General features: G+C 33.6%; 1 protein-coding gene across 1 annotated transcript; it reads right to left on the reverse strand.

Annotated features, from left to right (window-relative positions):
* Positions 1–8,633: 8,633 nt before the first annotated feature.
* LOC149223007 (cysteine-rich receptor-like protein kinase 15) lies at positions 8,634–11,333 on the reverse strand. Its single transcript, XM_089387745.1, has 7 exons — positions 10,496–11,333; positions 10,232–10,363; positions 9,995–10,137; positions 9,672–9,879; positions 9,324–9,558; positions 9,065–9,215; positions 8,634–8,978 (listed from the first exon to the last, which is right to left on the reverse strand). Exons 1-7 carry the CDS (start codon positions 11,331–11,333, stop codon positions 8,634–8,636), a joined length of 2,052 nt encoding a protein of 683 aa, XP_089243871.1.
* Positions 11,334–12,213: the final 880 nt, after the last annotated feature.

The raw sequence follows: 12,213 nt of genomic DNA on the forward strand, positions 1-12,213 counted from the left end.
TTGCATGCATTTAGATAAGAATATTTGTAAATTATGCTTTCATACAAGGAAAAAATACTTCTGCTTTATTACAGGAAATTATCAACATGTATGTTAGTATCCTTGAAAAATCAAATATACAGAATCATTTTGTTGTATGTCTTCAAAATTATTAGTGATTGTTGTTTTGATAACTTGTCTTTACACTTAAAATACCATGACTGTATTGATTGGTTTTGTTATGCATTTCCCAACAGTGCCTCTTGTTCGGTTTGACTACTTAAAATATTGTTTTGTTGTTTTGATAACTTGTCTTTACAGTTAAGATACCATGAGAAGATCTGGTAGTTACTGTTGTTTGAATTAATTTGTTTAGACTCCTGTTTGTTATCGCAATTGAATTCATTCACGGCCCCCGTTGTCTCACCAAGTGGACTTGCATAATGCCTTCTAGGTCTGTTCTTCGGTAATGAGGGTGAAGTTAGATATAAATGTAGGTTGTTGGGGTGCATTTTTTTTTTTGTAAGGATGCACTTCTCCATAAATGGATTTCTGGCTATCAAGGAGTTATCATTGGTCAAACCAATCATGGTATTTAATTTGACCAAGGCTCCAACTTGAGACCCCCTGAAGCACTCTTGATCACAACTTGGCACCACAACAAATTTTTTCCTCATGTCACTTACAGTTGAAGTTTCTAGTCATGTAAACATTCATTTCAACTACAACTCTTATTTGTATCTTATCTACATATATAAGAGAGGCCATGCATTTTTCTTAAATCAGGAAAGAATATTATCAATTTGTAAAGTTTTGAGTAATTATTGACCTCATATATCAAATTAGATAAAGTGAATATGAGTAATGAGGGTGCAGTTGGATAGAAATATAGGCTGTTGTTTGGTAGAGGGTGCATGCATGTGTCACCTTCAGTGAACTAGAGTGTTGCTTTTGTTCTTTGTTCTTATCTACCAGTTCTTTGTTCTTATCTACCAACTTTAAACTATTAATATAGTCCCATTAACTTTCTATAGTGTTAGTCTTTAATATTTATCTATCCTTTAACATAAGCATTATGGACCTAAGAGAGAACTTAGAATAATCTAGTTTGGTGTGTTAATTCATAAATCATATAAAAAATGCTAAATTTTGAATGTTAATTTCACAGAGATGCATGGCATTTCTAACCTCATTTATGCTATGTACTCTGATATTTGGAGTGGTATCCTATAAACACATTTTTTACATTCAGTAGAGATAGAAATGTATTTGAAACTTTGTCTCTAGGTTTGTTTGTTCATTGTGGATAAGATATCTAAATTGTTCAGATATGAATGAGAAGCCTTTACCTGGGTAATGGGTCCAAACGTCTCAACGACATTAAAGGCTTTCTTTGTCCAAATCCCCATTCAACATGTTCCTCTCTTTTCACTCAACTTTTTATTGTTGCATGTTGCTTCTGTATTTAAACATGAGATTCTTGATGTGCTAAAGGCACCAAGCGACACCCTATTTCTCTTCATGTACTGACTAGAGTCGTTTTCTTCATTAATTTGTCTCATCTACCAGTTTTTTTTTTTAATTTACCAACTTGATACTATTAATATCATCCCATTAGCTTTCTATACTATTAGTCTTTATCCATCCCTTAAAATAAGCATTATGGACCTAAGAGAGAATACCCTAGGCTGTGTGTTGATTTTCATGAAACTGAAACTGTAAGAACTGAAACTGTAACTGAAACTGAATCTGTAAGAACTGAAACTGTAAGAACTGTGAGAAATGAAAATAGAACTGTAAGAAAAATGTGTTGTAATTGATATAACTAACCTAGATATATTGGCAACTATTCTGTGATGTTTTGTCTTCAAGGTTGGTGAATAGTTTGAAAGCATAACATGCAACTTCAACAGTGGTTGAACTTATTTTATAGTTTTTGGCACTTGAATTTAATTGGTGGTAAGGATGGACATGGATTGCAATGGCTTCATTTTGAATGTGTGATCTGGATTTAATTTGATGTGATCCAATGGTTGGGAATTTGTTATTTGTTGATCCATGTGCTTTGATTTGTTTTAATGAGAAATAGAATGGGTTGGGTGTCATTTATTGAAGTTATTGGGTTGGGTGTCATTTATTGAACAAAGTGGGTTTAAATGTTATTGGGTTGGGTGTCATTTATTGAACATAGGGGGTTTAAATATTGAACAACACAACAGTTATGGCTGACATACATTCACTTTTATTATGTGCAAGTATGGATATTTATTTGGGATACAAAGCTTCAGTTCTGATGAGTGGGGGTTGAAGTGACTGCTACTTTGTACTTCTGGAATATACCATTTTGGATGCATTCATGGTTTTATCTATTTTCTAGTTGGGTCAACATGGTTTGCACTCTTAAGTATTAAGACACTATTTATGGACAGTTGTGGGCCCAGTCAATGTTTTGGGAAATTTTGGACATAAATTAATACTTATTTGCACTTAATGTTATTTATCTTTGTTTAAATATTGGTTGCAAAAGTCTCAATTTCTGGTGGTTTGGTGGGACCAGTACTATATCAATTACTGGTCCCTGCACAACATTAGACATCTCTCCCCTACTTTTCATAAAAGCGGGCTTTTTTGGATCCAGCAATGTCACCCAAGAGCTGGAGATCATGAGTAGAGCATTATAGATAGCAGGGTGAATCCCTGGATCAACTTGTTTGCATACAAGCCCGACGTGAATGCATCTTAATGCTTCCTCCTCCCTGCATGTACCCCTTATTGTAGAATTCACCATATCCAGAAGACGCCCTTTGTATAATCTTCGTGATCACATTTTCAATGGTAAATGCAGGTTCACCTTATAACATCTCTATAATTAAGACAAATCACCTTCCATAAAGTCCAAGTGGCCTCCATCAAGAAAAATCTCTATAATGGTAAATGTAGGAATCTGACGATTAAAAGGATAGTCGAGCCCTCTATAAAATTGGTGGAATTAGATGAGAGGATGAATGGTATGGATGGGAATCAGTACTGGGAATGATTGGCCTCGATCACAAAATAGAAGTGCCAAGACTGGTATATACTCTTTGTTTGTAAAGCTATTTGGAATCATGCTAGAAAACAAAATTAGCAAGTGGGCAGAAGAAAGAGATAAGATTGCTAAAGGGAAAGCAGGTTTTAGACCTAAACATTCCACAATCGATAATTGTATAACTTTAGGGCACATCATTGAAAAAGTTTGGGAGAAAAAGGCAGAAGTTTTTTGTTGCTTTGTTGATTTCAAAAAAGCGTTTGACTCGAATCCTAGGGATAAGCTTTGTCACAGAATGGAGGAACTTGGGGTTCCTAAACATTTGAGAGTAGTTGTGCATAGGTTGTATGAAGAGGTGAAAGTCAAAATTAGAACTTCAGCAGGCATTTCTGAAAGTTTTAGAAGCGATATCGGGGTCAAGCAAGGTTGCCCACTGTCTCCTACCCTTTTTGGTTTATATATTGACAAGCTTGAGGAGTGGTTAAATTCGCAAAGGGGTGATGGTATCTATTTGGGCAAGTTTGTTATAAGGCTTCTTTTGTATGTAGATGACCTTATTCTGATTGCTAAATTGGCTCTTGGTTTGCAAGAGCACTTACTATCCCTTGAGCATTTTTGTAGAAGTGTGGGGATGCAAGTCAATATCAACAAAACGAAAGTAGTGGTCTTCTCTAAGAAAAGAAAACATAACCAGCATAAGTTCTACTTTGAAGGCAACATTTTGGAAGAAGTTGCGATTACAAATACCTCGGAATTGACTTCAACAAAAATCTAAGCTGGAATGGTTGTAGAAAGAAAAGAACTTTGGGGGGTTGGAAAGCATTTTATGCTTTTCAAAATAGGTGTAGAGAGGCAGAGTTATGGGACTGGAAAACCACTCAAACTCTTTTTGGGGTTCTAGTGATTCTGATGATTCTCTATGGTTGTGAATTATGGGCCAACGGTACATCCGACATGTAGTGGAGACAAATTGAGTAAATTTAGAAGCGTTTGATTACAAACAAATTTAAGATTAAAAGTGTAGTTCCTTATGATATCTTGTTAAGTGAAACAAGGACTGCTCATATTGAAGCAATTGCTATGGTGCGAGTCATAAGGTTTGTAAAAAAAATTGAGCAAATGGAAGAGGGTAGACTAGCTTGGGTACACTACAAGGATGGCCTTGGTCTTAGCATCAACAATATCAGGATGCAACTACAAATGAAGAGGGAGACCAAGATTTTGATGATGAGGAGGAAGGGATTCATACATGTAGTTTAGTGTTCTTTCTATCTCGCACCATGGGTAGTGCAACATCCAATTGTTGTGGTTGTTGTGTTCTATTTTCCATGTTTTTATTTGCTTGTATAAATGGGTAACTCATATAACAATATAATAGATTTTAGGAAAATTTCTTTAGTTGTTTAATCACGTGATACATATTTTAGTCTTATTGTTGCTATTCATTATATTTTATGATTTACCTCTTGAGTTATTGGCCTTGACCTTATTTTGCAACAAGATGAGCATATTGATTTTTATGGGCTTTCGTATAACTGTAAATGGGCCAGAGTTTTGAATTTTGGAAAGCCATAACAAAATATATTATTCAAAAGTTAAATTGAATTCAAAATTTGTGACTGTGATCCAAAGCATAATGGAATGTCGAACTATGATCCTTGAGTTATTGTGTTATGTTGGGAGTGATGTTTGTAATAATTCAACAAAAATCCGGGGCAAAGAAATTGCAGATATTTTGTATAACCTATATGCAAGTTGGGCTTCCAATTAAGAAAATAATTCATTTACATTGTGTTCATATCATTATAATGTCATCCAAATCTCACACTTCATGTGTTGAATGTCACCTACCCCAGGGAAATAGTCTCCAAATTCGTGAAATAATATTTTCACAACCCTATTCTTTATGTAGAATGCCTCCTCAACTCCATCACCATGTTGAAAGTCAACATCAACATCCAAAACATAATGATATCTAGATACCTCACACTTCATTGCATGATGAAGAATCCCAACATAGTTAATTGCAATGTCACAAAATTTATGATTGAATTCAAAGTAATTTGGCATTTCCCATATTTTGCATATATATCTATTAAAATAACCTCCAAAAAACCATCTCATCAAATCCAAACAAAACAAACCTAAGATTTGATGCATGACTTTTCATATTCCAAGGTGGACCCTGCTACCTTCCAAGATCAACTAACCGCACCCATAACAAACACCAAACTAGGGACAAACCTCCAAAACCGACCTTAAGATCATACATAACGATCCCCAAATTCAAAATGCAAAACTTCTTCAAGGCAGCAATTAAATTTTGGCTTACATTCCTATTTAAAACATAATGAGTTGGTTCACTTCAAATCTGCATAACACAAAGGTTAGCTCTAACCTGGGCTATCTCAAGTCAACCCACCTATTGTTTCAAATCAAATCAAACATAAACCAACGTCATTCATGCGAGATCTCTATTTATAGGTCGATTCAAATCTTTTTAAAATTTATTGCATATGTATATATAAACCTAAATCTTGCTCCAAAAATTCATATATACATGTCTATTGTTGTGTAATATATACATCTTTTAAAAAAGAACAGTAAGGACATTACATATAGAAAATACACTGAATCCTGAAATGCAAACAATTTGTTATAGGGCTTGTTTAAGGTACTTCAATCCCATATTAATTGACAAATATGGTTGGTAGTACAAACTTTTTTCATGGACATAACTCTATAGATCAAACCCTCACATAATGAAATTCACTAAATGAAAACATATGACGTACATAACAAAATTCAATTATATAAATATATTTAAAAAAACAAAAAAAAGCACTTAAAAACTTAAATTTAATATATTAATTATTATCTATTTAATTATGAAAATCCAAATACAATTTTTCTAATTTAACAAACCTAAGAGGCTCTCTTGACACCTTTTGGAACAATTATTAGTCCTATATTACTATGTTACATGACTCAATTCTCATGACTACAACTCATAAACACCTGCAAATCAAAATATGGGGCATAAACTTAACGGGTCGTCTAACGAGGCAGAGGAATTGTGGGGACTATCAAAAGTGAGTGGCCGGAATCCAGGCAAAAAAAAAATTCAAAAAATCTTGTAAAGGCACTATTTGAATCATGTTTTTGATGGGGGAAATGAATTCAACACCATCAAAAACGTCTAAGACAGTTAAAATTTTGAAATTTAACAACTATAACTTAGATTTACAAAAATCCTTGCCGATTTTTCTCGAAATAAAACTCGAAATTTCCATAATTTTCCAAGCAACTCTTCCACCTCAAATGTAAACTTAATAAAACACAATTAAAGAGCTACTCGATCGAGGAGAGAGAGGAGAATTATATGTTACACGACTCAATTCCCATAACTACATCCCACAAACACGCGCAAATTAAAATTTGGGGCATAAACTTTATAGGACATAATAACAAAGCTACTAAATCAAAATATGTATATAGGAAGAAGAGGAGGAGATTTTATCAGCGAAAAATATTTTAAGATGTCACAAAATATAAGTAATGCAAATACGTGTATAAGAAAAAGGAGGAGATTTTATAAATCTAAAAAATATGTTTAAGAGCTTATAAGACATGTATTTGTTTTCACACCATATTTAAAACAATTTTTTTTATTCTTTTACCATCAAAATTAATTTTGAATGGTAAATGGTATTTATTAGGTAGTTGTAATTTATAATTAAAATTAAATTTGAATTTGAATTTGAATGGTAAATAGTATTTATTAGTTGTAATTTATAAATTTTTATTAAAATAATTTGCTATAAGAAATTTGAAAAATTAATGAATTTTGATCAAAATTTTCAATATGATTTTTTCTGAAAAAAAATATTTTTATATATTATAATATGGATCGCAGAAGTTTGAATTTGAAATTTTCATTGTGAGTTTGTTTTTTTGTTTTTTGTTTTTTGTTTTTTTTTTTTTTTAATCTAGTAGATATAATTAGGGGAAAAATTTGGGGTTAATCTTGGAAACTGGGCTAGTTTTCCATGTTTTTTTTAATATTTGTTAATTTCAATTTTTTTTAAAGGCTTGCTCAAATTTTATAGGTTAAAATCATTTTATCCTGAAAATCACTAAAAATTTATAGAAACTATATAAAATTATTAGAAATTTCAATATTTTTACAAAAATATCACCAAATATATTACAACTTGTAGATTAAAAATAAATAAAATTTTCAAAAATTTTTATACTCAAAATATCTAGTAAATTAAAAATATTTTTTAATATCTCATAAATACAAATAATATATTATGGAAAAAATTATTTATTAAATAAATATATTATGAATACTTCTCAAGATATATTTTATTTGAATGGTATTATTAAATTGAGAGTATTAATAAATGATAAAATAGAGAAGAAAAGTTAAAATTAACATTGATATTGTGGTGAACAACACTTTTTCCTGTCCAACATTACTCAAATATTTAGTTTGGATTTTGGATAAAATTAAGGAGACGAAATATACAAAGCATGGCATGTTTTATTACTACATTAAACTATTATTATTTTGCAAAGAATATATTGTTATGTGGTGAAGCATCGAAATAAGTGAAAGTGAAATTAAAAGTGTGATATATTACAAGTCCATTAAGCAGAAGACGTTAGGGATACTTTCATATATTTTTAAAAGATATATTCGATTTCAATACCATACGATAGAGGTTATCATGATACTTTGGTGAGCACAACTTTATGCTCACTCAAACATTAGTCACATACTCTGTTTGGATTTTGGATAAAATTAAGGAGAAGAAAGAAATATACCTAACATGGTATGCTTTATGTTATTATTATTTTATGCAAAGGATGTGGTGTGGTTGGTGAAAGATAGAAATAAGTTTTGATATTTTAAGTTAATTTTAAAATTATTATTATTTTATGCAAAGGATGTGGTGTTGTTGGTGAAAAATAAAAACAAGTTATGATATTTTAATAAAATTTTAAAATTATTAAAAATAATTATAAGAATTTTTCAAATAATTATGCTTTTTTATTGATTTATATTAAAATATGTGATTCAAAAAGTTTGTAAAATAAATTCACATTATGTTTTGGGCTACTCCAAAGCCAAAGCAAAAGCAACACAATAAAACAACAAATGCTTGTTACAAAAATATAAGCATCACATTTAACCTACTTGATCTAACTATCACATTTAACAAAATAGAATGAGTGATTTTTATTTTCTATTATTACCATACAGTTATATTAAATATTAAAAATGAGGTCCCCACTTAACAACAAAAACAGCATAATAGCATATTACATGTTGAGTTTCTTTATCATAACAAAAAATAATATATTGTATGGTGAGATAATTAAAAATAAAATACATAATGCAAATTATTTTATTTTTTGGTATCATAAAAAATTATTATATTCTATTTCTTGTTACCGAGACAAAATTTATTATATTCTAATAATTAACCTTAACATTTTGAATCCCTTGATCATAAATCTTACACAGAAATTATGTAGCAACTTTATGTTAGGGAGAATATTTTATTTTATCCCAATATAACCGCCCGGTTTCCAATTAACAGTAAATGTGACATCGTTAGCGAACCGGAAGGGGATTTTGTGTGGAGGCAGATGACAGAAATGATGTGGTAGCAGATGACCGTGACGGTTGAATACTACTGCTAGAGCTGGCGGCTGTGGATCCTCCGTAGCTGCTCTCACTACTTTTCACAAATGCGGGCTTTTTCGGATCCGGCAATGTCACAGAAGAGCTGGAGATCATGAGTACCGCATTAGAGATAGCAGGGCGGATGCCCGGATCCGCCTGTGTGCATACAAGCCCAACGTGAATGCATCTTAATGCTTCCTCCCGCCGACATGAACCCCTTACACCAGAATCTACCATATCCAGAAGACGCCCTTGCTTGTATAATCTCCATGCCTGCATGTATCACATTTTCAAAGGTAAATTAATGGTTACTTAACATCTCCATGGCAAACCACCAGTTGATGAAGTGGAAGTGTTACCCATTCTAGCAAGCTTTGTGCTTCATCAGGAAATTTGAGGTCACTGCTCTTCCTTCCACTCACGATCTCCAGGACCAACACTCCAAAGCTATACACATCGGCTTTGACGGATAGCTTTCCCCTCATTGCGTACTCTGGCGCCATGTAACCGCTGCATACTCCATTCACAAACTATTCAAATTATTTGGGTGCTTAATATCGCATACATGTTCTCTGTCAATAAATTGGATAAAGAAATGACAGAGGTAAATGTTCATACTATGTCCCTGCAACCCTTGTTTGGATATGAGTTTCGTCCTCAGGAAACAGTCTTGCTAACCCGAAGTCTGCTATCTTCGGATTCAATTCCTCATCCAGCAAAATGTTATTTGCTTTAATGTCTCTATGAATGATTCGCATGTGTGAATCTTCGTGCAGATAAAGAAGACCACGAGCTATTCCCATTATGATGTTATGGCGCTTTTTCCAATCGAGATGTCTCTTCTTCTCTGGTTCTGTATTTCAATTTCAATGTTAGCAAAGCTGAAAACTTTCAAATAATCAACCTCATTAAATCTATTTAAGGATTATCACAGTTCCCTCAATAAAAGAATCCAAAATAACGTACCAAACAGAAAGGTGTCAAGACTCTTGTTTCGCAAATACTCGTAAACAAGTAATCTTTCTTGTCCCTCGACACAACAGCCAAGCAGCTTTACCAGATTTCGGTGCTGAATGGCCAAAAGCTTCACCTCATTCATAAATTCTTGTTTGCCCTGCCCAGATCTTAGACACAATTTCTTCACTGCAATTTCTTTTCCATCTCTGGTTAATCCCTGAAACAACCAACCACATCAAGAAAGGCCTATGAGCAAACCCATTCTCCTCTCAAAGATCATGCCATGTCATACAATTTCATGGTTTTAAGGCAATGGGTACATAAATACATACCTTGTATACATGGCCAAAGCCTCCCTGTCCAAGCAAGTTCGTTTCATCAAAATTATCCGTTGCTTCTCTGAGTGCTTCTAAGCTGAAAAGAATTTGCTCCTGCTGGAGTATTGTCAACTCTGTCTCGTAATTGCGAGGAATTTCTGTTCAGAAGAAAAAGTGAATATAAAGAATATAGTTTCATTGGATAGCCCAAATTTAACTGTTAGAAAGAAGAGTCAAAATTGCAGATTCTACCTTCCGTCTGTGCATGCCTCTGTGAAATGGCACAATACAGTTTGCTCCTAATGGCAAACAGACAGACCATTAACGCTAGAATCACGCCTCCTACAATCCCCAATGTTATGGGTAATGTTTTTGCAGGGGAACCTTCTGTACACCAGATCATGAATATATTGTTATTTTATTTTACAAAAGATGCAACAACCAAACTGTATATAATCCTAGTAAGGTGCAAATCATAAATATGAATTCAGCACAAAGAGATTTTGTGTACAATACTTGGTGAAATTCCACTCGCCGCAGGAGGCTGGGCAACTCCTATGGGAGGGTTTGGCCCGGAGGATGCAGGTGGACTAGTACCATAAAAAGGGTATATTTCGTATCGGACCCTGCAGCTTCCCAACAGTGCTTGAGCTCCTCGCTTCAGAGAACAGCATTTGTAGAGGTTTTCTGTTGCCAATTGCAGACATGACTTGCAGTCGTTCATGGATATATCTCTCCAACACTGAACTACGCTGTAAATGCTGCCATTAACAGAATATGTAGCCGATCCTTCAGCGAATCCTTTGCTTCCAGGATCATTATAAGCTTTATCGGACAGGTTGGAAATGAGATTTGAAGTGGTGGTCCTAAACTTATATAGGTCTCCTGTATCAATATCATTTACGTTCTCCAGATAATTCCCATCGTCGGCATCTAGCTTTGAAAAGAAGCTGTAGTTCTCGTATCGGACGAAGCAGTTATCGAGCCATACTCGACTGCCTACGCTGTTTCCGCAAATATTTAGAACGTTGTCGTATGCTTGCTGTGAACAGTTTGAGCATTCTTGTCGAGATATGTTGCCTGTGCACTGGAGGAGGCCATAGATTCTGTTGGGGCTTTGACCGTAGGAAGAAGTGTTGAACCCCGTTTGAGGTGTGATTTTTACTAGGTCACTCATTACCCAATTCAAATTGCTGGAAAATGTACTTCCATCAGCGTAAGTAGAGCTAGTATTGCATGTATATGAGTCAATCTGCGATGTAACCGATGGAAAACTGGTCATGAATAGTGAAACGATCAAAGCAAATAGAATGGTTGCTTGTTTGCTAGAATTAGCAGAAAATAAAGTATCCATAACGGAAACAATTCTCAAGTTCTTCGTAACTGGTAGGCTTTGTTATGAATATGCGATACAGGCCTCTATAAAATTGATGGAATGGAAATAGATCACAGAAGTAATGGAAAGTTGCAGGCAATTATGGGTAGTGGTCTGCAGGTGTGATCCATCCTTGACTGCTGTGTTGATGACCTCCAACAAGGAAGGGGATGTCCTCCTTCGATTGCTGTGCTCATGTCGTCCAACAAATAATGCGACAATGTTCATCCTCCGTCCTCGACTGCTGTGCCCATGTCTTCCTATCAATAATGTTCCAAGTTGTTCATGTAACACCCATCACCTCGTGTGGCCAAGAAAAGACCAGACAATTTTTATTTTTTTAATGGGAATGTAGTAATTTTAAATTGCAAAATCAAAATTTTAATATTAAAAATAGATTCAGTATCATTTTACAAGTTGATTTTTTTTAAATCCAACATGATTAAACCAAAAATCTGTCAAAAAATCAACGTTTTCTAAACAAAAAACTTATACTTTTAAACTACCCTGAAAATAAAAAACACTGATGCCTAAACGTGGAAAACTGTGGCTGGAATCATAAACAAAAAACTTATACTTTTAAACTACCCTGAAAACAAAAAACACTGATGCCTAAACGTGGAAAACTGTGGCTGGAATCAAATATCACAGGATGGACGATTTTTTTTCCTGATCAGAAACATCGTTACCTAAAAATCAGGCCTGAAATTTGACGTTCCACACCCCTTTTTAGCATTTGGAATGTATTTCACTATTTTTCTTTTTTTACATTTTGAATGTATTTGACTGTAACCAAAAGTTTTGAACCTCAAAAATGATATGTAAACCATAAATTTGATGTCTAACTATAAAAGTTGCA

This window comes from Pinus tabuliformis, chromosome Q, assembly GCF_031772625.1.
Source record: "Pinus tabuliformis cultivar Carrire ecotype Pingquan chromosome Q, CPIR1, whole genome shotgun sequence".
In the NCBI taxonomy this organism is placed as follows: domain Eukaryota; kingdom Viridiplantae; phylum Streptophyta; class Pinopsida; order Pinales; family Pinaceae; genus Pinus; species Pinus tabuliformis.

What these genes read in the sequence shown, in the direction of transcription:
- LOC149223007 (XM_089387745.1), bottom strand. Translation starts at nt 11,333, where the DNA reads ATGGATACTTTATTTTCTGCTAATTCTAGCAAACAAGCAACCATTCTA. An exon ending in GGCGAGTGGAATTTCACCAA is followed by an intron (nt 10,364 to 10,495) that starts GTATTGTACACA and finishes GGTGTACAGAAG; the next exon opens with GTTCCCCTGCAAAAACATTA. An exon ending in GCTTTGGCCATGTATACAAG is followed by an intron (nt 9,880 to 9,994) that starts GTATGTATTTAT and finishes TGGTTGTTTCAG; the next exon opens with GGATTAACCAGAGATGGAAA.